Source organism: Chlamydomonas reinhardtii, chromosome 3 (genome assembly GCF_000002595.2).
Source record: "Chlamydomonas reinhardtii strain CC-503 cw92 mt+ chromosome 3, whole genome shotgun sequence".
Classification (NCBI taxonomy): domain Eukaryota; kingdom Viridiplantae; phylum Chlorophyta; class Chlorophyceae; order Chlamydomonadales; family Chlamydomonadaceae; genus Chlamydomonas; species Chlamydomonas reinhardtii.
In genome coordinates, this window is record NC_057006.1 from 523,296 (window position 1) to 548,406 (window position 25,111).

Consider the following 25,111-nt stretch of genomic DNA (forward strand, 5'->3'; position numbering starts at 1 on the left):
GGTTTCCTTTCGGGCCGGAGATGGTCCCTCTTGACCTGGGTGCACGGGCACCCTTGCTTGGTCGGATTGTCCCTTCTTTGTAATATCGCAACCATAACCCTGCGGAACACGCCCTGGGGCATCTAGATGCGTCTTTTCTGGCTTCCTACGACATTTGGTTATTGCAATTTTGACCTGCTGACACAGTTCACGAGCCCTGCTCTGGACCCCAGGGAGTAGGCCTCAGAATGGGTGGGAGGCTTTAGTTGGATGGCAGGATGGATGGTCGGGTGGATGAGGCTGCAAAGAGTCTAGGGGATAGGCAGTCCTACACAGGGCCAAAGGCCGGGTCCCACCCTCCCACCTAGCACGGCCAGGATTGCACGGTTACACTCCCACCTAGCATGGGCGGAGCAGAGGAGGCAGGGCGCCTGGGTGCGGCCCTTGGGTCTGTGGCTTAGCAGGCAGCGGCAGGTGCACACAGGGAGGGCATGCTCACATGCGGCCTGGTGCTGTGACAGCCTTGTGGCTCCCGGCTTTGTCCAAGGTTGGCAATGGGCGGCGAAGGAGCAGAGGCGAGGGGTGGGACCTTACTGTCGATCTGGCCAGGGCTGCTGACTGCAGCCATAGTGTGGCGACTGCAAAGCATCAAGTCAGACTTCAGGCAGGAATGCAGGATTGGTGGAGTCAACTATTGCCAGCCTTGATTGTTGCATTGCAACTCTGCTACAAATGTGCCGGCACGCGCTGATGGAGATGCTGCTTGGTAGAGCTTCGTGGTGGCGGCAATGGCGGCGGCGGCGCAGGGCCTGGCGGCTGACGGGGCGGCAGCGGCCTTGGGCCCAGATGGGCACTGGTGTGGTGGCTTGCCGCTTGCGGCACCTGACATGCAGCAGCGCCTACAGGGTGCCGGGTTGCGGGTTGCCTGGTGCCGCAAGGGGCAGGGCCGGGCATGCAGCCACCGGTGGAGCCATTGGGCGGCCACTGGGCCTTTGACCCCTGGGCCCTGAAAGTCACACCACACAGCTGCATGTCGCCACTGATGCTGTGCATGCGGAGGCACCCGCCCAACACCCGCAGCCTTGGAACCCGCCGGACCTGGTTGCCCCTCTTTGAATGACACGCTCACCGCCGACACGCAGAGTTCACGAGTTACAATGCCTGATGTGCGCCCATCGCAATTGTTGCAATCCTAGTTCCGCGGCTTGCGCCTCCTGTCGGCATCCGGATGCTGGCCAAAAAAGCAAGATCAAGTGACCAACCCTCCTAGGTAATTAGACTGCCCTCTGCCCATTGACGATTGCCAGTGCGCATTACCCCACTCAACCTAGACTTCCATCAGCCTGGCTGTTTCCGTGTGCAATACCTAGGCGTGCTATCGCGTACGCCCTCCGACACCCAGTCTGTGACACCTAAATAAGGCTCCCCTGGATTGCGCTCGGCCTTGATGAGCAAAGGCTCTGCACCTATCCTACATCTGTGGACTCGCTACGTTGAAGGCCTCGTTGTGCGATGGGTGCATGGAGTGTCAGGGGAACGCGAGCACGCCCGACCGCTCACATTTGCCTGCCTACCCTTCGCCCGCCACACACGCGCACAGCGACATTCGATACACACCTACGAACTAATTGTCGAGAGCTCTGCGCAAAACAGCGAACGCGCACCCAGTGATCGCATGTCTACTTGAACAGTCCCTGCTGTGCTAACAAAGAACACGTGAACAAACACCTGTGAAACACACACATCTCACCCTAATTGCACTCAAGACGCTGCAAACGTAGTAGACAGCGCTCGATTATACCTAGAGCGCACGCATGCAAATGCTAGTCATCGCTCTGTCGCAATCTGTCACACCGTCGCAGGTGTCGGCTAATTGCCGCCGCACGCTCGCCGGCCCGTGGTTGCGACGCGAACGCTCGGTACCACGCAGTCGCACCTACCTAGACACTACTTCGCACGCCAATTCCGACCTACGAGCTGACCTCAGCTGCCAAGTACCATGAAGACGCGCACGTCGCACAAACCGCCCTGGCCCACATTGGGCCACGGGAGGCGCTCGCTTTCATCCGTCGCACTCCATCTCGTTGATTAGGCTGGCTACGTCGAAGCCCGCCGCCTCCTCATCCATCGGCACGGCCGGGTCTGCTCCTGCCGCCATCAGCACTGCCACCGTCTCCATGTGTCCTGCCTCGCTCGCCGCCCACAAAGCCCAGCTGTCGCGCGCACAAGGGTCCGCACCAGCGGCCAACAAGCGCCGCACCACGGCAGTGCGGCCCCAACGCGCCGCCCCAATGAGCGGCGCGTTTTCACGTGCTGTGGCGTCCGCACCGGCTGCTAGCAGGGCCTCCACGACGGCGTCATGCCCCGCCTCCGCGGCGGCCACCAAGGCCTTGCTTCCACAGGCTGCTGCGCCTGCCTCCATGAGCAGTAGCAGCTGGACCGCCTCCATGCAGCCAGCCTGTGGGTGCAGGGTACGAAGGAGCCATGTCATGAGCTGACAGACGGGGCGCTGGTGGGCAAGGGCTTGGCGCTGAAGATTGAAAGTACGGTAGCTTGGGACCCGGCGGACGGCCTTGATGGTGCGCGCTGACGACACAGCTGCGCTGACGGCAACGTGTTGACGGAGCAACACGCAGCCAAGGTGCATCCCCCATCGTACATGGCCCCAACACACCCTGCCCAGCCAGCCGGCAGCTCCTAAACCCGCGCTGTAGCCCGTGAATCCCCTCATCCCATCGCCTCGCCACTGCCCTCGGCTCAACATCATCCCACTGTGCCATTCGGCACTAGCTCAGCACCCCAATCCCAACACACACGCAAGCCCCCGTCCTGACCTGCGCGACCTGTATGAGCGCCAGGTCCTTGACCAGCTGCGCCTCCACACCGTGCGCCGGACAGCCTACTAACAGCGCCTCTGCCACGCCGCGGTGCCTCGCCGCCACGGCCTCCGCCAGTGCCGTGGCCAGTCCGAACAGGCTGTGGCAGCCCGGCGCTGCTGCCAGCAGCTCCACCACCGCCTCCGCTGCGCCGTGCTTGCAGGCGTAGCGAAGCGCCGCGCCATCCTGCGCGCCCGCGTCTGCGCCGGCCGCCAAGAGCACCTGCACCACCTCGACGTCCGCACCCACGCGGCATGCGGTCACCAGCGGCATGCTGTCCTCGGCACGGGGGTCAGCGCCCGCCGCCACCAGCTCCCGTACCAAGTCCGCGGCGCAAGCGCGCGGCCGGAGGCCGCCCGAATCGGCCGGTGCGCAATGGTCGGTGGCAATGGATGTTGCCAGCGGGTTGCTGCTGCTAGTGCGGCTGCAGCTGGCGCGGGCGCATTGGAGATTGTTGTCGCCGCTTGATCCGTGCTGCTGCTGGGGCGGCTGGGATCGGCTGCACGCCGCCAGCAGCATGGCCCCGTTGAAGGCGCTGGGCTCCGCCCCTGCCGCCAGCAGCATGCGCATAGCCGGCAGCGCCTGTTCGGCGCTGAACCCAGATGCCGCGGCCGCCTCCGACGCTGTCCCAGCAGCCGTGCCGATGTGACCGGCGCCGGCGCTGCCGGCGGCATGCTCGGCGCTTCCGGTGCTGCCGACGCTGCAACTGCCGCCCTTGGCCACAGCCACTGCGGCTAGGCTGGCCAGGGCCGCAGGGTAGCGCGTGGCACGCAGCAGCAGCCCGACCACGTGCGCATGTCCCGCCGCCGCCGCGGCCGCCGCCGCTTGCGCCAGCGCCTCGGCGCTGTGCCCCACTTCCGTTAGGCAGCTGTTCACGCCGCCCTCCAGCCCGTCCAGGGGCGAGAATCCCGCCACGTGCTGCCGCTCCAGCGCCGCGCCTGCCGCCAGCAGCGCCTCCACACAGGCGACGGAGCCGGCACTGCTGGCCAGCCGCAGCGCCAGGCTGCCCTCCGCCGTAGGGTCAACCGAGGTCAGGCTCAGCAGCTCATGAACGCAGGCAGCAGCGCCGAGCGCGGTGGCCGCGAGCAGCGCGGGCTGTGCCTGCGCGGGGGACAGGGTGGGCGCGCAGCGCACCACCATCTGGATCGCTTGCGGGCTCTCCACCACGCAAGCGTCGCGCAGCAGCGTCGCCGCCGAGTCCGGTGAGAAGCGCGGCAAATTGCCCGAGACAACCAGGAGTCCCAGCATGTGGATACGCTTGACGGCTGCGTGGTGGGCTGCGGTACCACCGGCCGGTGCCGTGGCGACCGTTGGCGCGCAGCTGGCTTCGTCCGACCGGCTCGGCTGCTGCAGGTAGCGCTCGAGGGGGATGCGCGCCACGACATCCGGTGCTCCAGCTGCCCCGAAAAGCTCTACCATCCAGCGCACGGCCAAGGGAGGCGTTGCGAGCAATCGGTGGAACAGTCCTCGCATGAAGGCGCAACTTGTGACCAATCCGCCGCCGTCCCGGCCAGCCAGCAACAAAACATTCTGTAGAAAGCTGTTGGGAAGCTGCAGCAGCGAAAGGCTGGAGCGACAGGCCTCGTCGGACGCAGTTGTGGCACGGGCTGGTGACGCGGGACTCGAGGACAGCTCGCAGGAGGAAGTATGGCATCCTAGCGACGATGTAGAGCACAAGCTGCTGGGCCGCGAGCAGGCCGGGTCACGCCGTCCGAGCTTCGACCCCGCCAAAAAGCCGCCTGAAGACTCTGCCTGAGTACTATCGCCGATGGGTGCTTCCATCTGCCCTGTGAAATGATCTGACCGGCATTCCATGGCATCCCCGCCCCGAAAGCTCGGCGAGGACCGAAAATGTTGTGCACAACGGGGATTCGCGTTATTGCTACGCTGCGCCGAGAGACGTATGCTATCAAAACTTGCTGCGTAGAGTACACTACTACTGGTGCAACAGTTTAAATATGGTGGTGCGTCGTCCAAGAACAGACTGATCAACACACTTTGCAGGATGCTCGGGCACACGCAGCCGCCGCTGAATGCCCGCTAAAAGGCAGCTTCCCCACATACATACCAAAGAGAAGAGCCTAAAAGTACCCTTAAACGTGCAGGGAACTAGACTTGTCTCAAAACCCAAAGGCCAAACCCTGCTCTGTCGCCGTTGTAACAAAAGCCTGTTGCAAAATTTGAGGCTGCATTCATTTACGCGAGAAGAGCGCTTCAGGCTCTCGTAGTTCTTCATACATAACTCGCAATCCTGCGACTCGCGTCAACGCGTGGGGCCTTTCACGCGCTCTTGCATGCACAAACGTATAAGGCGCAGCTTATTGCGCTTAAATGTTTCGCTCGTGCTCGCCTAAACGAAAAAGGGCACGCATCAGGAATCGAGTAAAGGAATGTTTTTGCGAACTGGGTCGAAGTTTGTGGCGCTCGGCTGAACTGTAAGTAAATGAGTTCAGGCACAGCCTGTACAGCGGCTAAGTTACATGCGCCGGGTTGGCGTGCTGCTCGTTCACATCCTGGCCATCGTGTCTGAAGATCCCCGCGCGCGCCCAGCGGCAGGGCACTTTAGCAGTGAGGTCTCCGGAACCTCGGCTCCCCATTCACCCCCTTGGTCGGCCACGGGTCAGTCGAATAGGGGTGGCGAAGGGGGGCCTGGCAGGCTCAGGTACCAGCGCGACTGGGCAAGTAGCCAGGGACCCAAGGGCGTGCCCAAGGGGACCCATTCCAGGCGCAGTAGACGAGTATGGACATCGCACGGAACCAGTCGTGGTTGGTACAAGCTCCACCAGGGCTATCGCAGGCAGTGTGGCACACTGGGACAGTGTGACACGACGCGGATGGGACACCGTGTGCTTGGCTGCCAGAATACGGCCGACAGAGACTCCACGCGGACCGTGATGCCACGGATCTGACTGCGAAGTTTGCTGTCATGCGAAGGATCCGTGTCCAGGTGATTGCGGGCTTCCGGTCGAAGCTAGCTGCGTTCGTGAGTCTGCGTCGGCCTCTGCGCCGCTGGGACCTAGTCCCGGACCCGCACCCATTCCTAGCGTCAGATGATGTTGGAGGGGTTATCCTTGTGGGGCCAGCAGCGGACTCGCCACCGGCCTCACCTTAGCTCGGTAGTGGGGGCGTACAGGAGGCGGGCCTGGCCCACCTCTTCATCTCCCCCCCACTCCCTTACTTCACACCACTTGCCTACGGCGGGGTGTCTCTATTATCACCCTAGCTTGTCAGCTTAGGGACTCGCAAGAGGTACGTAGTCCTATAAAGCCAACTCACGGCTTAGGTGCGCAGCGCTAGCGTACGCGCTGAGCCAGGCCTGGGTTTCCTCCCCTCTCCGGAAACGAGGAGCATGGGGGTCATTCGGGATTTCGGGGTTCTCTCCTCGGGTGAGCGCGCGTGCGTGTCTCGTACGTCTTTTGGGCCCTGGCTTAGTCCATGGCTGTCGTCCTATGTGCAACCTCTTTCAGCTAAGGACATGCCGCCCCATAGCCAGCCGCTGGCTGAGACATGGCTAGGACTCATGTGCGTGGCTTTTGGACGGCGGGCAGCCAGCCGGGGAGCCCCTTGGCCGCAGGGGAGGCATCATCTCCCCTGCTTTGCCGGATGGGCGTGCGCGATGGGACAGGGTAAGCCAAGTTGGTAAAGTCCCGTAGGGTGCAGCTGATTCCCAGAACCCAACAAATGGTATACAATTGGCAGCGGCAGGGCAGGAGTGCACGGCCGGTCGAACGCCGGAGTTACTGTACCGACGAGTTGCTGGCTGGCTGGAAGTTTGCTGACGCGCATTCCTCCCGCTCCGGGCGCCCGGCCAGGCGATGGCACCACACAGACACACCGCAACGCCGCACTCGCGATGCAGAGCCGCAGCGCACCTGCAGAAAGGTGACCAGCGTCCACGGATGAGCACCAGAGGCAACCGCAGAGGCAGCACCAGCGCAGCAAAGCGCACCCGAGGCACCACACGTACACCAATGACATCAGCCGAAGCACTGGCCCCCGCAGGGCCAACCGCAGCACCCGAAGCAAACCGACCGCGGCCCCACGCCGCGGGCCGCCGCCACCGCGCAAGCCGGCGCAGGAGCCGGAGCAGCCGCCGCCAGCGCATAGACGGCGCCAGCGCCGGCGGGGCCGAGCGATCCGACGAGGAGTGGAGGCAGAGGAGACAGGGGCGGGCCGGATGGGCATCAGATGCATGGGTCGGGGCGTTGGGTGGCCTAGTCGTAGGCGCCCGTCGTGGTCCATGTTCAGCGTGCGAAGGTTCAGCGTACAGCGCCCAAAATACTGAGCAGATGGCAGGTTGGTTGGTGGCCAGGTCAGCGCGCTGGGTGGCGGAAGGGTCAAGCTGGCTGAACGGTCCTGGTCCTGGATCCCGCCGGATATTTGCGGAGCGAGGTGTGGGAGCCCCCCCCCCCCCGGCACACAGTCGCAGATAGCTTCAGCATCTACCGTGTCCGATGCGGGCTCAAACGGAACGGCTCTGCTCCGCATGACGCGGCGACGGTGACCGAACGTGCTAATGCTGTGACGAAGGTCTGGATTCAAGATGGGCGACAGGCTTGGCGCCGCGTGGCGACCGCACGATGGTGACAAAGCAACTGCCAGGTTGACTGTGAATGCGCTGAATGAATTTCTTTTATGTCTTTAAACTCAACACCTTCACACAACTTGCTCGGGGCTGCTTTTTCCAGCGTTTTAGCACAGAGTTTCGCTAGCTTTCGACTGAACGGGCTCCACAGCGGCTAACATGTCTGCAACCATCTCCAGTGCCGCTGGTCCATCACAATCACTGGGGGCCGCGCCGGATATGGCGGAATGGACGTGCAACGTGCCGTGGGATGTGCTAGCTCTGGTGAACTCAGCGAACTCAAGAACTCTCATCACGGATGATGCGCCCCTGCTGATCATCGAAATAAACGACCAAGCCCTTGCCGCGCGGCAACAGGCTTTGCCAGGCGTTAACGTCACCAAGCCGGCTATCGCGGCCATCATCATGGCGCACCTGGCCGCGGAGCCGGACCTGAACGGTGGCCCCAGCCACCTCATCTACAGGGGCACTTTCCGGCAGTACCAGCGCGCCATCAACGCCCTGAACTCAACGCCCTGGGTACGCCGGGTTGCGGCGCTGCCGGACCTGGGCAAGGCCTGGGGCGCAGTGTCAGTCACGGAGGTCGCTGCGCTGGCCGGCCCCTTCAGCATTTAACGGCGCCAGTCAACGTGAGAGAGTGTAGGGAGGGAGGGAGGGAGCGAGGGAGCGAGCGAAGGCGTGTGGGTGAGGGCGAAGGGGCGGGGATAGCTTGGAGTGTGTGCTGCTTCCCTGGGCCCATGGCCGCAGCTGGTGCGTCTCGCCAGCTTCACCGCACACCCCTCACTACTTTCCCTCATCGCCACTCCCCACATCAACACTGATGACCGCAACCCTGCCCGCAACTTCACCACGCCCCGGACCCTGACCACGTCAGGACCTGCTGCGCGTGTCCCCGGTGCCCGGTGCAGACGACTTTGACGCAATGCTGGCGCCTTGCGAGGAGGAAGACATTGACGCGGAAGGACATGAACAATACTGTGCGCCAATAACTGTGCACCTCCAATCGAGCACCTTCAGCCATTATTAATTGCTCTTGTGAGTGTTGCGACTGGGAGAAGTGTGAAGAAGGCAGACAGCGTTTTGGGGTAGCGTGCCAAGATAGTCATGCCATGCGGACCTGCGAGCCTCAAATCATGCCCCTCCAGCCATTACTGATTGCTCTCTCAGGTCCGCATGGCATGACTATCTCGGCATGCTACCCCAAACGCTGTCTGCCTTCTTCACACTTCTCCCAGTGCGCGAGTGTGCTTGTGTAACGCTGCCAGAAGTGTTTCCGTGCCTGTGACTCAAAAGCGGCGGCCTGGGGTTGCATGCATGACACATACAGGTAAAGGGCGGGGGAGTGGAAGGGGCCACAGTGAGGACCGCCCGCCCCGTAAAGAGAGTCGGCCCAGTGAGAGTCTCTATACCCTACACAAGAACCAACTGCAGGTTTGATCAGCCAGCGCCGCGTGCAAGTAGCAGCTCCCAGTCGTGCGTGATGCGTGCCAACCGCCGGCACGCACCCAGCAGCTCGCTCCCCACACCAATATTGTACACATCCATGTCGTAATGGAACAAAGTGCTTTCGACTACGCGAATGTACGGCGGTCGTGACGCCAGAAGACGTTGTTGGCGCTAGCAGGCAGAGAAAGCCAGTTAGCAGAACACAGCAAATGCAGAATGGTTACCTGGGATTGACCGGTAACCGCCGAGGGCTGTGGAAGCCTGGAAGGGCGCCGCTGAACCATCACATTGCGAAAGCTGGGCTGGCGGACGGCTGGCCGGCTGGCGCGCGCAGAGCAGGGCACACCGACACCGACCATGCGACACCGACCTGGAAACACCAGCGCCACCGACGCCCATCAGCACATGTCGGGAAGGGAGGGAAAGGGAGGGCTTAAAGCAAGGGCGACTGCTGCATGACAACGAGCAACAGCAAGGAACCCATGCACGCGGGCTGGCGGGTGGCTGCGGCTGGGGCTGAGGGCAGGAGGCGGGCGTGGGCGGTGCGAGGCTCGCTGCGGCACTACTCTAGAGGCAGAAACGGAAGGCATTGCGGAAAGAATTAATGCGGTATGGCGCTGTGTGGAAGTAAGTGCTGAACGCGGGTGGCCGATGTAGCAGGGAGACTGCCCAACACCCTGCGAGAACGTGCAGGGGGGGGGGGTCGAGTTCGAGGGTTCTGAAGTTACTGAGTTTACGGAGGCGGGGTGGGACTGGGCGGGCATGATCGCGCAGGTGGCTAACTAACGTTGCGCAAGGATGCCGCAGCTCCGAACGAGACGGACTGGGGGTTCCGGATGCCACGGATGTAACAAACGTACACTGAATTTACGGCTATCTGGGGGGCGTTGGAAACGGGCGCCGTCAGTGGGACTGGTGGGGGACGGTGGGGATCGGTGGAACGTGTATGGGGGGGTTGGTTCGAGTTCGGCGATTCTGAAGTTACTGAGTTTACAGAGGCGGGGTGGGACTGGGTGGGCATGATTGCGCAGGTGGCTAACGTTGCGCAAGGGTGACGCAGGTCCGAACGGCACGGACTGTTGGTTCCGGATTCCATGGATGTAACGAACGTCTACTGAGTTTTACGGCTACCTGCGGGGCATTGGAAACGGGGGGCGTCGGTTGGACTGGTGGGGAACGGTGGGAATCGGTGGGAATCGGTGGGAGTCAGTGGGGATCGTTGGGAACGGGGGAGCCGAACGGGCGGGACCGGCCCTTGCAGGTGCCGACCGAGTTTACTGATTTCACTTTTTGCATGGGCGTAGGATCGCGCCGCCCTGTCGAACTCTTGTGCGTGCCATGTGGCTTGCCAGCAAGTATTGTTGAGTAGCAGATGCGTCATGGACATATTTAGAAAGAGGAGGCACGCGGCCCAAGCGGCCGCGCCTTCCGCAATGCCCGGGAATGCGCTGAGGGTAGTGTCGCCGACCGACTTTCGGAAGGACTTGGGTGAAGAGTTGCATGATGGCATTAAGGCAACGGCGCTGCGGCCAGCGGGGAGCTCCAGCGTGTCGGCCATGGCGGACGAGGGTCAGCGGCTTCGCGACGGCAGGCGTTCGCAGCTTCGCCTGTATCAATTCAAGCCTGGAGTCGATCAGGCCACTCAGGTGCGCAGCACACGCAGTGACGCAGGGTTGCAGGCTTGAATGATTGTTCTCGAAAAGGCGTTAGGGGCCACGGTGGGCATACGCACGCAATGCTGCGCTCAGTGCATAGCCAACAGCACTAAGAACTATCCAATTCGATCAAGCCCGGGGCATTGTGAGCGTATCGGATTGTGTAAGTTCTTCAGAGCTTCTAGAATGTGATTGCGTCCCTGTGTTTTCGAGTGCAGGACGGCGTGCGGCGGAGCATATCCGTCGCTGTTGGGGCAATGAGCCGAGAATACAGCGGCGCCGCCGGCGTGGCTCTGGCGTCAGGCGTGGCTTTGTTCAGTGCGAATGCGACGGGCAACAGCTGTGCGCTGGACGCGGACGTGAAGGCGCAACTTGCGCGAATGGAGCTGTCCCAGCGAGCCGGTGAGACGGGTTGGTTAGTCGGGGGCAGGGGGGCGTCAGGGGAGTGGGGATGGATCGGGGGCTGGGTGTCTGGGGTGGGGGGTCGGGTTTGGGGGTGGCTGGGAGGTGCTGGGTGGGGTGTCGCGGATCGGTGGTTTGAGCGAGAGGGCCAGGGGGGCCTGGGTCGGGGGTGCGGTCGGAGGTTGGGTTGGGGCCTTGGTGGCGAAGGGGTGGGCATGACATCGGGGGTAATTGCATGATCACCCAAGTTAAAGCCGAGGTATGTATTATGTCGCAATTAAGAAGCGCCTGTTGCTGGCATTGACAATCTGCGTGCAGGGGTTCAGCAGCACTACCAAGCAGACCTTACGGAGTGCCTGGAGGTTCTGCCGGCGCTGCACGGCTGTGGCGATGCGTTGCTGGCTGCCCTGGAAGTGGTTCGCTCTGTTGTGCTGTCGGACTGCCGACTCATCATGGACAGTGTGGAGTCCGAAGCCCAGCTGCTGGCGCAACTCGGCATTACAATGGCTGACCTGAACGCAATTGCAGCCGCAGCAGCAGCGCCACGGCCAGCTGAGCTGTCCATTGAGGAGGCTGCGCAGCGAACACCGGAACAGGTCAAGGCGGATGAGGCGGCGAAGCAGGCTCGAGAATTTCCGGACCAGGTCATGGCGGTCACGGCAGCGTCGCGCCAGGTACCCGTGCTGGTGACTCAAACCAGTGTGGATGAACACGGCGCAGTTTGCGCGCATGCATCCCTGTACACCGGTGGCTCTGTCTTGCCGACCTGCAATCCTGGGGGCAGCTGCGGCCGAGGCGATAGTTGGCGTCGTCTCGGCGCTACGCCAATAGCAGCGAACGGCGGGTGTGCTGCAGCCTCGGCGGTTGGTGGGGGCGGCGGCGGCGCGCCGGTGCAGCAGCAGCAGCAGCAGCAGCAGCAACACGTGGTGGACGCATCGGAGGTCAGCTACGTGACCATCTGGCGTGGCCATGCGTACAGCGGGGTTCCGGTGGGCGGCAGCATCTCTTTCCTGCTGCCGGCCTTAGAGATCGTGTCGCAGTCGGCCTGCAAGGAGCTGGGAATGCCGTTCCATATGGGCTTGGTTCCTGCCGAGGCTCGCCGGTATCTGGAGGAGGTGTCGCTGCCAATCTACGTAAACGAGGGCCGTGTCGAAGCCCTGGCTCCCGGTCCAGCTCGTGGTGGGTAGGGGGCTTGATGGCGGGATGGGCTGATTACTGCACGCGCGCGGGTGAATCCATTGGCTGCATGTACACTGCACAGATTCAGTGGGTAAAAGGATGTCTTAGCTTCACTGACAATAAGTTGTGCTACCGCGCAACGAACGCAGGCTTCCTGGAGGACGTCGGGCTGAAGGTGCCGGTGGAGTCGGTGCTGGCACCTGACGGTCATCAGCGAAGCGGCGGTGCTCGCGGTAAGTTACGATGGTGGGCTGGGGCGATCAGCTATACTGGGGTTGAATGAGGTATGTGTATGGATGAGATATAGGTATGGATGCGCACTGTTCTCTGCTGCAATGATGTTCTGCTGGTTAAACATCTGATTGAAGTTGAGCCGATCCTTGAACGGGCTGGTGCTATGTGTGCAGGTACCGCAACGGCACCGGTAGGCCTGGACTCCAACGACCTACCCGGCCCAAGCTTCTACGTACGCGTGGGTGGCGGCGGCACCGCGGCCGCAGCTGCGGACTCATTCCTGGGCGGTATGGGCGGTGCTGGAGGCAGCAGATTCCAGGGCCTTCCCGACGAGGATCCTGGGAACATTCCTGCACATCGGCAGTGCTACATTACAGCGCGGGTGAGGCCTTTGTTATCTGATTTGCAGCGCGTTGCAGTAAGCATGTGGGTGCGTGATTGAGTCGGGTTATAAATTTGTTCTTCTGGCGTGTGGGCATGTATGCGCGTGTTCTGTGTTGCAAGTGTGCAAGCAACAACAGTGGTACATGCGGCAGTTCTCTGTGCCGAGTGTTTAACTAAGTTTATGGAGTTGTGATCTACATGCAGGATCGCGTCCGGCTGGGGCCCTCGAGCTGTGCCGCGGCCCCACTAAACACTGTGGCTGGTGGCAACACTGGGAAGCGGCATCGCGAGGTGGCTGGTGCTCTACAGCAGATCCCGCGCGTGGAGCGTGCTGCCGGCAGTCCAAAGGCACCTAAGCTGCACCACGGTGCACGCACGTCGCCACGTGCCGCGGGTGAGTGTTCCCTGCGCACGTGCGCAAGGGCGTGGTGAGCACAGCAGGGCGTGCAGAGACCCGTGCAGTGTGTTTCGCGGTCCATGACTACATATAGGTTGAAGTGGATCCGATAAGGATGTGACGCTTTCCGCGTGTGTTTGGCAGTTGGCGTCTGGCGTGTGAACTCAAATATGTGCCCATTCTTCAGGAGATGTGGCGGCTGCGCGGGAAGCAGACTGTGATATGGTCGGCAATGGTGGTGTCGCTGGTGCGTATGGAGGCTATGACGATGACAACGCTGCGCACTTCAACGCCGCGCAAAGCGGCGGGAATGACCTGGCGGCTGCAGCCGGTAAGTTCTTACTGCCAGGCCAGATTGAAGGCTAGGCTTTCTAAACTGGTTTTGGGTTGTCTAAATTGTTGCAGGGCTAATCAATGGTGTTTCACTCTGGATCAGACCCCGTGGCCGACGGTCACTTCAAGACAAAAACCTGCGCCGGAGTGTTGGAGCCGTGCACCGTCATGTGCAGTATTACTGAGCAATGTGTTGTTGGTGTTTTGGTGTTTCGGTGCGCTGCACAGGTGGTCACGACCAGGTGCACATGGACAGCTGCAGTCTGTCGGATGTAGACAGTGCCGCTCATGGCGGCGAGGACAGGGACTACTGCAAGCGGCAGCGTCGGCGGCGGAAGCGCCAGTCCAAGACATTATCCAATGGCAAACCGGGTGAGTGCGTTAGCGGGCGGGGCGGGTTGTGTAGCGGTGGCGTGGGTAACGATGAGTCGTGTGTGTGTGATGATAAAGCGCTGGCGGAAGTGGTGAGGAGTCCATACAAGATAGCCAAGCGGCGCTGCGTGAGAAAGCGCGTGTTTTTGCGCAACTTGTGGTAAACGCGCCGTTCTCAGCGGCAACGGCTAAGGGCCGCGAGAATGAGGCTGCGGCGTGGAAGACATACAATGAGGTGTGCGCGCGTGAGTTCTGGCATGAGAAACCAGAGAATAAGGGTAGGTGGCCCTTGCCAGTTCGCCAATGGTGTGAGCTGCTTGTTATGTTGCGTCGCAAGTACGGGTCGTACAACGCCTTTTGCAACGCTATCAATATGGTATGCAAAGTTGGTAGCAAGGCCGCCCACAATGTGCATATAGCTGAATGTCAGCGCGCTGGCGTTGACGTTGGGAGTATGCAAGGAGTACGGGACTTTGATCCGCGGGTCATTTATCAGGCGCAGCATCGCAGCACTATGGATTTGGTCAGGAGGGACTCAGGTGTGCAGGTCAAGCATACGGAATATATCAACATGGAGGAAGCGCGGAACGGGCACAAATTTACTGACCATACCTCATTGCCAGGGCTGCAAGAGAGTGCATGCTGGAACATGGAAAACTTGAGCGGCGGGCGGCGGCCCCGCAGCATTGCCGCTCTGCGTGTTCGCCATTTGCGGTGGACTGTTACCAGCGTGAAGCATAGCTCGGGTAACTCGTGGCTTGCTCCGAGCCTGACATATGAATTTGTGGATGAGAAATTTATGGACAAGCGGGGTGCTCGGGGTGTGAATGAGAACTTTGATCATTTTGAAAATTTTGAGCGTGATGGATCGCTCAGCTCTGCGGTGTACCTGTATGCGTTATTTAAGGCACGGGGCCTGTTTGAACAGGAGGATCCGTTGAGTAGTTTGCGTGCGGGTGATGTAATCAGTACGCACGCGTGGGCACAAGATTATTTTGTGTATTGCCGTATGGAGGGGGATGTGTTCTTTGACGCTGAGCCTCTTTCAACACAGTCAATTTCGGATAAGACCCGCAACATTTTGCGACGTATGGGCCGTACAGTACGTGGTGGTCGAGCACACCGTCATGGCGCGTACACCCGACCGCAAATGATGAACTTGTTGAGCAACAGTGGCGTGGGGTTAGATCCAAAGACTGAGGGGCCGATTTTGCGAGCTGCTGGATGGAGTTCGGTGCATGGTGGTGCAACCACGCGTACAACATATGAAAGCGTATTGCTTGATCGGCATGTGAACTGCTTCGGCCTGTTCTATGGCATCAACATGGAAGACGCTGTTTGGCAGGCTCGGTTGCAGGACTGGTTGGGGAAGGATGTTGCGCCGGCGGCACCAATCCATCACCGCAAGTGTCGCACCCAATTGCCGCTGATAGTCCGACTTCGTGCGTTGCACACGCAGCGTGTGAATGACCTGCGGCGCAGGTTAAATGATGTTGGGGTACGCCTGATGCAGGAAGGATTGTACGGTAGGACAACTCGTGTGGTGCTGGCTCAACGCGAGTGCTCTGTCCATGACGCATGGTGCCGTGTGTTAAAGCATGGTGCGCGTGGCGACTTGGGTCAGGACATGGTGGCCCAGGTACGGTCGTACAATGACCTGCGCCGGGAGTACAAAAGTGCAAGTGCGCAGGCTATTGATGCGGAGCGGCATGCCTTTGTGGCGTCCTTTTTAGACGCGTGTGATGCGGTTGGCGTTGCTGTGCCAGTGCGCGGTAACGGTGCGCGGCTGGCATCAGAGGTGGTGTCCGACCATGCTGCAATAGTGAGCATTGCCCGGGAATACGCTTTAGATGTCGCACTCCTGCCGGCACAAATTAATCAGGTTGTTATGGGCGAGGAGCCTTCCAGTGTGTTTGTATTGCATCACAAGTGGGGTGTGTACTTGTTTCGTCGGCGCGGATTGCTTGGCAAAGGTTCGCAAAGCACTTGATTGATGCAAAGGGGCAGTGAATCGATATGTCCGTAATAGCAGCGGCAGCGCCAGCACCGCCAGCAAATCCCCTGCGGCCCACCGACCCAAGCGATCGACCACCGCTTAAGCACCCACGCACCATCAGTTCAAAGTCGTCGCACTCGTGCAGCAAATGCCGCAGGTAGCCGGCATCGCTCCAGCGCGCGAAGGAGCGCCAGTCGTGGCAGTTGGCTGCGGCGTAAGCCTGCGCGGCGCGGCGCCACCCGTGCCGAGAGCAGGCCGCGTCATAACATATGCAACAAATTCAAGAGGTGCTGGTGGCAAGGGCGTAAGCAGGGGTGCGAAGAGGAGCTGGCCGAGCGGGCTCGCGCGAACGTGGATGCCGACGTGTGTTCCAACCGTCGCGAACAGTGGCGCTCTCGCCAGTTGGGAGCCTCCCACACGCGCGCGCGCACCTGCAGCAGCGCCTGCACGCGAGCGTTCATGCGTGCGAATGAGACCGGGTCCTGGTCTTTGTAGTTTATCGCCACCTGGCTGGTGCGCTCGGCGGCAATGGCCATGGTCAAATCCGTGACCAAACACACCAGTCGGCTTTCCGGGAGCGGCAGCGGCACGCTCTTCTGGATGATTGTACTGTATGCCTGCAAGTTGTATTGGCCGTGCGGTCAGCTGCTGCTAAGTCGTGGGCCTTGCGGTCAGCTGCTGCTAAGTCGTGGGCCGTGCGGTCAGCTGCTGCTAAGTCGTGGGTTAGAGATGGCCTGTACGGCCCTTTCCCAGGCATGGGGTATTTCCCCTCGTAGTTGCGGGGGTGGGCTTCCGCCCACAGCCGAGGAGATGTAAGGACAGCACGGTGGGTCGGTGGCTGCATGGCTCATCCCGGTTGTACGGCAGGCGGCATGGGCGAGGCGGACCATGCGGGCAAGACCTCCGGGCGTGACAGCAAGCAGGTAGCCCGCAGACGTACAAGGAAGACAAGATATTTCCCCTCGCATGGGAAAAGCCACGTCTCTAGTCTGAGGCCGCAAGCGTCTACCTCATCATCTCCCGGACATAGCCGGGGTTGGTTCGTACAGGCACGGCCCGCCCATGAAACAGAACGCCGGATGCGGACCGCACTGCGATTCCCACAACCTTTGAAGAAACCGGCGGCCCCACATGGTAGCTGCCCCAAATCCGGCCCAATACTGTACGGCAGAGGGGGGTTGGGGTGCCGTACACGAGTTAGTTGGGCGTTGGTCGGAGCTGTCCTCGAACCGCCATTTATCTATTGTTTGACGTCCAGCAATAGGAACACCGGCACGGCCGCCGCTACACCGGATCGGCGCATGGCAGCCCGACCGGCCCCCCCTCACCCCATGCACTTACTGACCCCCGCACTGCTCGGTACCGCCACTGCGGTCCAGAGCGCCACGCCATGCTGCAGATGCGGACTCATGGGTTCTTGAGCCTCTCGCACTGATCGGAGTTGTTAGGTTTGAGAGGTAATGAAGCGCATACGTGAACGGGATGGTAGTTCTTAAGAAGAAGTAGGAAGTTCGAAGCGGCTGAGCGCCCTTGGGGTCGGACTGTCCGCTGACTCCCGTCTCTGTGATTTCGCATTCACAAGCCGCCAACATAGCCCAGACCACGCGGCCCTCGCCATAAGCGAGTGCGAAAGTTGGCGTCACGTAAAGGTTCACGCTCCTTGTAAATGTGTGTGCAATGGGCTTGCACTGGATTGATGAATGCGCCCGTACTGCGCCCACAAGACCCTTGCCTAACATGTCAGCTTCTGCTATGCCTGCCTGCCCCTGCGGCCGTGGGCTTGCTAAGGTATGCCATAGTTACCGTAACCTCGACTCCCGACACAGTTCTGTCTTTGTACACATCATTATAAATGCCGCTACCTCCTGACCCACGTGCTGCATGCCGCTCCGCTCCTGCACACGACCACATGCCGCTCCGCGCGCCCCGCCCCGGACCGTATCAGCACTTTGCGATGACGTCCTTCCACATCGCCACCGCCTGCGCCTGGTCAAACTCTCGGAACTCTGCCACCGCCAGCGCATGGCCGCCCAGCTGGAACTTCCACAGATTGCCGCCGTTGACGCCGGGGGCCTGAGGTACGCGCGGTATGCGTGTCAGCGCACGCACGCAGGCTGGTGAAACACAAATCATGCTTTGCAGAAGATAAGCGAGTTGTACTTCCGGCAAGAGATCTGCCCCAACGGCACGTAAGCAGCGAGCCCTGCGTCGACCTCACCTCAATGCAAACGCCGGGGCCGGCAACAGTGGAGCGGCAGGCGTTCCGCCAGAACGCCTGCAGGCATCAATTAGCAACAAGCTGTCAGTACACATTCGTGGACTCCGCTGGGTCCTTGGCTGATGTAGCACCGGTATGATCAGCATCACTGTGCGCATGGTACATGTGCACGGCAGAAGGCGGGGCAGGCCACGCGGCGCCAGCCCGCAGCCCCCCGCGCCGCCCACCTGCGAGGTGACTGCGTCCAGATAGCGCTTGTGGTGGCTGCGGGTGGTGACGTACAACTTGTTTGCATGGAGGAGGAAGGGCGCTAAGCGGCTATTGGCGCCGTGCCGGTCAAAGTAGCTCACGATGCCCTCGTGCACGCCTGGCAGGATGGTAAATTAGGTACGGCAGAAGCGAGGGGAAGAGTGGGTTTATGTGATGACGGGTCACTGGGGTGTGTGGGCAGTCCTGACACTTCTTCCAGCCAGACCCCGCACTGCTGCGGTGCGGCAGCCGTTGCACGCTTGCAGAGCCCACACACCTGGCCAGAAGGCGTTGGAGTAGTCGTCCTGTGGAGGCGGGCAAGCGCGGGGCAGTGGCGTGACCGGTGGGCGGGAATGCCGTGACCCCGTGACAGCATGCAGCTGGAAGGAGCGCGTGAGGGGGACCTGTCACGACACCGACAATGCAGCCTGTGCAGCCCCGTGCACCCAGTGCATGCCCACCAGCACCCACCAGGGCCGCAATGCCTCCATCCACCAGGCAGCACTCTGCGAACTTCATGTCATTGAGCAGGATCTCCTTGGTGTGGCCTGTCACATGTGCGTGCGCGTGTGTCAGTGAGCATAGGGAAAAGATCAAAGGACGACCGTGCGTGTGACACGAATGACTGCTGTGCGCGTCAAAGTGTGCACAACGGTGTTATGAATCATGAGCATGCACTGCTGCACTTCAAGACGCGATGTGGACTAGGCACGGATGCAGCATACGGGAGGTGAATGGAACAGTGGCTATCCCTCAATTGAACGGCCTGCCCGGCTTCAGTTAGTTGGTCCTTGGCGATCCTCACCGCCATCAATGGACAAGAAGCGAAACCCGTAGCCGATCTGTGGCAGCGCAAGGCAGAGAGGGATGCTGATGCCATGGGCGGTGGTGGTGATTGCTTTTTGCAACCCCTTCTGCTCTCAGGCGGCGATCTTCTCCTTCTCACTGTATGCCCACCTTCACGGGGCCCTCAAGCATGGACCCTCAAGAACACCAGCATCACGACCCACGCTGTCTGCCTTGCGCCTCCCACCTTGCTGCAGAGCTGTCCGGGCGTGATGGATGAGGACATGCCCTCCACCACCACAATGTCCTGCACCGGGAAGCCCAGGGTCTGCGCGTTGTGCGTGAAGATGCCCATGTTGCCGCCGCCGCTGGCATCCACGTTCTTGTCCTGCGGCGGTGGGTGGGCAACTTGTAAACTTCAAAAGTGAGCTCTAGGTGACAAAGGAGCGTGGGGATGGGGCTGTTGACCACTTCTACTGGCAGTCTGGCACCCTCAGAGGCGCCAAAACGCGCCCAACCGTTGCCGTGCACACGGCCCGTGCGTGCATCCCAGCTAATCGCTCAGCAGTTACGGCTATCCGCACCGCTGCGTACCCCACCTGGTTCCGCTCGAACAGGTCCAGTGCGAACAGCTTTTCGCCCACACGCGCCGTCAGAGCCACGCTCATCCAGAAGTAGCCGTGGTGCACACCGATCTGGGTCAATGAGTGGGTCAGGCGGCAGTAGTAGTGGGCGAGAGTAATGGAGCGAATGGATGTGGGTGGCACGCACGCCCAACCACACCGACGCACAAGGCACAGCTCCGCACGCACACGCCCAGACACATGCCCTTACCTCGCCCGCCGCGCCGTAAACTCCTGCCTCCCGCTGAATGCTGCTGAGCAGGGCGGTGGCCCAGGAGCTGTCGCGGCTGCCCATGCCGTCGCCCTTGAGCCCCATGGCCTTGTAGTTGTCGATGTACTGCGGAAATGGAGGACCGTCAGGAGAGGGACGGTGTCAGTAAATGCAGGCGGGTATTGTTCATCAATTGTGGTGCACCGCAAGCACCTCGTCTGCGTTGTGAACGTGCCCGCGTCGCCACTGCCTGCGCGCCTGCTGCTGTGTCGTCGGAGCGGGTTGCTGCCTTGTTGGTGCTGCTAGTGCTACTACGCACCTCCTTTACTGTACCCGTGAGGCGAAACTAACCCCTGCAGTCTAGGACAGGCTCCCTCGCCACTTGGCAACCATAGAGCTTTATTGCTGTACCTGTGCACGTACCGTGCTGACAGAGTGGCAAGCACAATCCGGTCGCGGACATGCACGGCTGACCTGAACTTGGGCGTGCGTGCCACGGCCCCACCCACGCAACCAAAACCCAATTAGACACGCCTCCCGCCCCTATGTCTTGCCCCATCAGCGTTTCAGCGTTTGCATGCCCCTCACCTGGCGCCAATGCTCGAGCTGCAAGCCACACGCACCTGGTTGGTTAGCGCGTCGCTCACGTAGCGCTTTGCGGTTGCGAGCGCGCTGGTGTTCAGGCTCCCCATCGTGTAGCAGGTCCCATCGCACAGGCTAGCAGTCTTATCGCCAGCAGTTTGTGTTCCAGCAGCGTTCGCCGCCGGGGCCGCATCAGCGAGTGCGCTAGCACTAGTCGATGTTGCCGATTGCACGGAAACACTAGCGGATGAGATACTGGGAGCCGAACATTTCTTATGATAGACTACCGTTATGCCTCCAAACAGCACTAGCATGACAACGATCAGTGCAGGTGTGAAACTGGTCCATGATGGAGCCTTTGCAAATCTTTGCAAATGCATCGTGGTCAAGCAAGCAGCAGCTATTCTACATGCAACCTTCAATGGACGAGGTGTTACTCGTCACATGCCGGTCGGTGTTGACACGCGCTTCCCGCGCAACGGCAGATCCGACACATGTGTGTACGAGCCACCAGGAGCTCCCGCCCTGCTCCCGCACAGTGGTACCGTACTGACTGCTTCCACACGCCGCATTGCAAATAGGACCCGCCGTAGCCGCCGCAATCAAGCCTAGGGCTCCATGTCTAGTGCGCTTAAATAAGCAGAAGGCCTGGGCTGTGTGACTGTCCAGCAGTCCATGCGTGCGTGCAACTTCCGTACGTGAGCCAGGCCGCCCGGTGCCCAAACAAGTCAGCTGACCTCCTCACCTCCACTGTTGCTAAAGTGCTTCAAACGTGGCCCCTCAATTGTAGCACCATTGCTTTGCTAGGAGTCAAGATTGAACTGGGGTGACTAAGTGTCATAACTCGGCCCCAAATTTGATGACACGCACGGCACATCCTTTCGGACTGGACCAGTGTCCGGTCTCCCGCTCACTTGTTTGGATTGGATCATGCAAACAGAGGATGACCTGCTCCAGCTAGCCATGCAACATTGCAGCCGTCATGCAAACACAGCATAAGTGTTTCACACACAATCTTTCCGCAACAACCGAAGCACGGCGGCAACTCCTGCCGCCGTAAGGATCCACTATACTGGCACCCATGCTATCCACAGACACCACTGCCCTAGAATTGCCATACACTGCATTGTGCAGGGGCACTATGCTCGCGCACTTGCACAGGCCTCACACATGTGCAACAACTACTCCTGCGTGCTCAACAGCCCTCACCATCCCGTCACTTTTGCCCCGTCCTTCACTGTCATCTGCCCCATGGCCGCCTCAATATTGACCGCGTACTTCTTGTCGTCGCCCACCCGTGGCGGCCGCACGGTTGGTAGCGGCGGCACCGCTGACAGCGCCGCCGCCGCCTCCGGCTCTGGCCGCGGCTGTACCTTGCGGCCCTTGTGTTCAAGCCAGGCGTCCCCAACCTACGGCCAGCCATGCAAGAGGATGGACGGCCCGCAGCGTGTTAGCAGTGTCCAGCGTGTGTGCACATGTAGCATCCCTGGTGACCACGCGCCGTCACCAGACACGAGTCCGGCCCCAACGGCCATGTACCGCAGCAGGCACCGCGCAGCACAGTGTCCGAGAGTCTGGGGCCGGGCTTCTGAACGGCCCACCACCTTGTGCCTGAAGGTGCCCACAGTGACTCACCTTGTTGCCTCCCTGGTAGGGGTTGGACGTCTGCTGTAACGTCTCGTACAGGCCCTGCCGACCCCGCCGCATCTCCGGCCCCTCCACCCGCCGCTTGCCCTTGGCGTCCAGCCACGCATCGCCCTGCTCCTTATGCTGCAGCTGGTCACCCCGGGCCGGTGCGGACGTGCCCCGCGGGCCGTCTGCCACTGCCTTCTGCTGCAATACATCGGCCAGGTCGCGCCGGCCTCTCCGCTGCTCGGGTCCGGGCGCGTTGCCTTTCCCTTTATGCTCCAGCCATTGGTCGCCGCCTGTTGGTGGGTGATATGGGTTAGCATGCAACCACACATCTGCCCGGTCTCCGCACGTAGCAACTTCTTCTAGCCCCTCAGCCTGCGCGTCGCATCAGCCCCTTGCATGACGCACATACCCCGGTAACGCCTCCATTGTCATGTGCCCCGTGCCTACGGCTTGCCAACAGCCGGCCCTCCCTAGACCACCCGCCCGCGCGCTCCCTGCTAACCTGTGTAGCCTTGCGGCTTCAGGTGCACGGTGTGCTGCACCACGTCGAACAGGTCCTGCCGCCCGCGCCGCTGCTCCGGCCCCGGCACGATGCGCTTGCCGGGCGGCACCTCCGCCGCCGCCGCCGCATTGCCCACCGGGTAGTCGTAGTGGTCCATGGGCACGCGGCTGGCGCGCAGCGCCACCGCACTCCCACTCAGCGGCCGTGCCACGTACCCGCCCTGACCGTCTGTGCAGTGTCCGTACGGCGTCGCCTTCACCGCCAGCTCGCCCCACTGTTGCGTGCCCAGCGTCTCCTTGCCCAGCGGGCCGTAGATGCTGCCAGCGCCTGCGGCGGCGGCTCCGCCGCGACCCGTGGGGCTGGCACCGCCGCCGCCGCGGCCTCCAGTCATAAGGCGGCGCTCGTACTCGCCCTTGAGCACGTCGCGCTTCAGCGGGTCGCGGATGTCGCCGGTGGGCACGCGGATGGCGGCGTCCGCGGCGGCCAGCGGGTTGTAGTCCTGTGCGGGAGGCCGATGGAGGCCAGGGCACCAAGATGTGTTGCTTGCCGGTGCCCCAGGGCCCCTTGCAAGGATCTCGAATGGGGGAAGGCTTCCCGTATCCATGTGTTCTGTAGACGCTGAAGTCTGTCCCTGCCTCGCTCACCCCCCCCTGGCACCGCCGCGCCTCATCTCGCTTTGCGCGCCCACCTGCTCTATGATGACATCGCGGAAAACTGCAACCTTTGTGTTGGTGGTGTGTAGGTACTGGTCGTACTGGGTTTTGAGCCGAGACTCGATGGCGGCGGGGTCACGCGCATCCACCGCAGCCTGCAGCCGCCCCTGGATGGTGTCAAACACCTGCGTGCTCCATTCGTTGTGCAGCGACTCCTTCTTCTTCCGCCGCACCTGCGGGAGCAGCAGGGCACCGGCGGCGTGTGAGCAAAGGACCCAGAACGGCCACTGCAGCACTGCCACGGCCAACCCCCGCGTAGGCAGCGCCACAGCTCCATGACCCATTCGTCCACCATCCCGGTTGACCTCCATAATCCCTTACCAGCAGACCTGCTCTACCTCCTTGTCCCCTATCTCCCTGTCCCGCCCGTTGCGACCCGGGCCGGTCCCGCATCCACACGCCCCGCGCACCTTGTCCGCGTGCGACAGCGCCGCCTCCGCCTCCGCCAGCGGCGAGTTGGGGTCTGTCAGGCCGCCGATGACGTCGCCAAGCAGGCTGCCCAGCATGGCGTCGCGCCGCTGCTCCTCCTGCAGGTTGCGCTTCTGCGGGGCATACCACGCCATCCAGTCCAGCATGCAGTTACAATCGCGCAATGCATGGTCGAATCCTGGCGACCCCGTGTACCCGTGCCCTTCCGAAAGCACACCGTGCATTGGTTGAGTCACGCCCCACCGCCTGCCATACCGCACCTGTATGGACGCAGTGAGCGCAGCGTGGTCCCTCCGCCGCTGCGCCTCGCGGATTGCTCGCTGCTGCCGCACCCGCTCCCGCATCGACTCCAGCTCGGGGTCCCCTTCATACCAAGGCCTGCAAAGTTGATCAGATCGCAAAGGCAGCGCAAGAAGTTTTGCTCGTTACAGCACAGTACCATGCGCGCAGGGGCCTGCGTGCAGCTGGCTACAAGCACATGCCCCCGGACCGCAGCGCTTGAGGGCATGATACTTACGATCTGGGTCCTGCTGGCGCAGATATTGAGCGGTTCTGCAGTTTCAGTAGTGTGATATACCGTGTTTGCGACGTTACAAGAGGGGATCATTCCGAATGTATACCGTAGAACAATACACGTGACGTGCACAGCAGTCAGGTAGAGCGGCAAGGCCGGCTGCGTTTTGAGTGTCCGGGCTGCATCGTCCACCAGACCAACCCTGATGCACCTGTGCCGCCCTCCTAGGCATGGCCCCTCCTCAGCAGAATCCGACTTCCCTCCGTTGTCGGTGTCCGTCCCACGCGTTCCCAGCGCTTCCCGGCACCAGGCCGCGGTGCCTCGTTGCATGCCCACACGTCCACAGTCACCCGGCGTGCTCACCAGCTCATCTTGCAGCGTTTGTGTGAGCAGTCGTCCCTCGTATGTGAGCTCATTCAATGGCCCGTAAACCTTCACCCGCTCCTGCACTTCGCGGCCCAATTGCGGAGGCATTTCCGCTGAGGCGACCTAGCTATGAAGGGCTAGGTGCTATAGATATGAAGATCCTGTGGGGTCGCTTCACGACTGCACGAGTGAGGAAAGGCCAGTTGGCTTGTTCTAAGCTAAAGACTGGACTTTGCAGCGTGCGATTAAGGTCGCATAGTTCAAAGCTGTAGTTAGAAGTGTGTGTGCATAGAAGATAGCGTGTATTGTCAGAGAGAACGGGGGCGAGGACATTTGCCATCGTGCCTTGCCCCCATCGCCCCGCGAGTTCGGAGTTCCGAGGCCCACAGCTCTCTCTACACTGATAGTTATGTATGTTATAGATAGCCAACACTGTACATATTAC

The 25,111-nt window shown here is 61.3% G+C and overlaps 6 protein-coding genes across 7 annotated transcripts; 3 read left to right on the forward strand and 3 right to left on the reverse strand.

Moving 5' to 3' along the window:
• Positions 1-1,119: 1,119 nt before the first annotated feature.
• CHLRE_03g145287v5 (uncharacterized protein) lies at positions 1,120-4,789 on the reverse strand. The gene is made up of 2 exons (XM_001695570.3): positions 2,814-4,789; positions 1,120-2,437 (listed from the first exon to the last, which is right to left on the reverse strand). Exons 1-2 carry the CDS (start codon positions 4,272-4,274, stop codon positions 2,042-2,044), a joined length of 1,857 nt encoding a protein of 618 aa, XP_001695622.2. The 5' UTR covers positions 4,275-4,789; the 3' UTR covers positions 1,120-2,041.
• A 2,717-nt stretch (positions 4,790-7,506) lies between these two features.
• Positions 7,507-8,708, forward strand: CHLRE_03g145307v5 (uncharacterized protein). Of its 2 annotated transcripts, none has more exons than XM_043060416.1 (2): positions 7,507-8,069; positions 8,315-8,708. In XM_043060416.1, the coding sequence occupies exon 1, from the start codon at positions 7,600-7,602 to the stop codon at positions 8,053-8,055; it is 456 nt and encodes a 151-aa protein (XP_042925544.1). In that variant the 5' UTR covers positions 7,507-7,599; the 3' UTR covers positions 8,056-8,069; positions 8,315-8,708. The 2 variants fall into 2 exon arrangements, with proteins under 2 accessions (XP_042925544.1, XP_042925545.1); XM_043060415.1 differs by having other exon boundaries at positions 8,349-8,708.
• A 288-nt stretch (positions 8,709-8,996) lies between these two features.
• Positions 8,997-10,002, forward strand: CHLRE_03g145327v5 (uncharacterized protein). The gene has a single exon (XM_043060417.1). The coding sequence runs from the start codon at positions 9,096-9,098 to the stop codon at positions 9,321-9,323; it is 228 nt and encodes a 75-aa protein (XP_042925546.1). The 5' UTR covers positions 8,997-9,095; the 3' UTR covers positions 9,324-10,002.
• A 164-nt stretch (positions 10,003-10,166) lies between these two features.
• CHLRE_03g145347v5 (uncharacterized protein) lies at positions 10,167-15,878 on the forward strand. The gene is made up of 8 exons (XM_001695676.2): positions 10,167-10,532; positions 10,760-10,943; positions 11,262-12,122; positions 12,272-12,355; positions 12,530-12,738; positions 12,945-13,134; positions 13,325-13,468; positions 13,699-15,878. The coding sequence occupies exons 1-8, from the start codon at positions 10,266-10,268 to the stop codon at positions 14,004-14,006; spliced, it is 2,247 nt and encodes a 748-aa protein (XP_001695728.2). The 5' UTR covers positions 10,167-10,265; the 3' UTR covers positions 14,007-15,878.
• A 1,438-nt stretch (positions 15,879-17,316) lies between these two features.
• Positions 17,317-20,972, reverse strand: CHLRE_03g145367v5 (uncharacterized protein). Its single transcript, XM_001695569.3, has 10 exons — positions 20,549-20,972; positions 19,926-20,051; positions 19,691-19,786; positions 19,339-19,479; positions 19,111-19,147; positions 18,777-18,853; positions 18,583-18,610; positions 18,284-18,423; positions 18,057-18,113; positions 17,317-17,911 (listed from the first exon to the last, which is right to left on the reverse strand). The coding sequence occupies exons 1-10, from the start codon at positions 20,615-20,617 to the stop codon at positions 17,780-17,782; spliced, it is 903 nt and encodes a 300-aa protein (XP_001695621.1). The 5' UTR covers positions 20,618-20,972; the 3' UTR covers positions 17,317-17,779.
• Positions 20,973-21,036: 64 nt separating this feature from the next.
• CHLRE_03g145387v5 (uncharacterized protein) lies at positions 21,037-24,942 on the reverse strand. The gene is made up of 8 exons (XM_001695568.2): positions 24,664-24,942; positions 24,304-24,338; positions 24,047-24,164; positions 23,768-23,899; positions 23,333-23,530; positions 22,645-23,143; positions 22,143-22,432; positions 21,037-21,916 (listed from the first exon to the last, which is right to left on the reverse strand). The coding sequence occupies exons 1-8, from the start codon at positions 24,772-24,774 to the stop codon at positions 21,713-21,715; spliced, it is 1,587 nt and encodes a 528-aa protein (XP_001695620.2). The 5' UTR covers positions 24,775-24,942; the 3' UTR covers positions 21,037-21,712.
• Between the last annotated feature and the right edge of the window lie 169 nt (positions 24,943-25,111).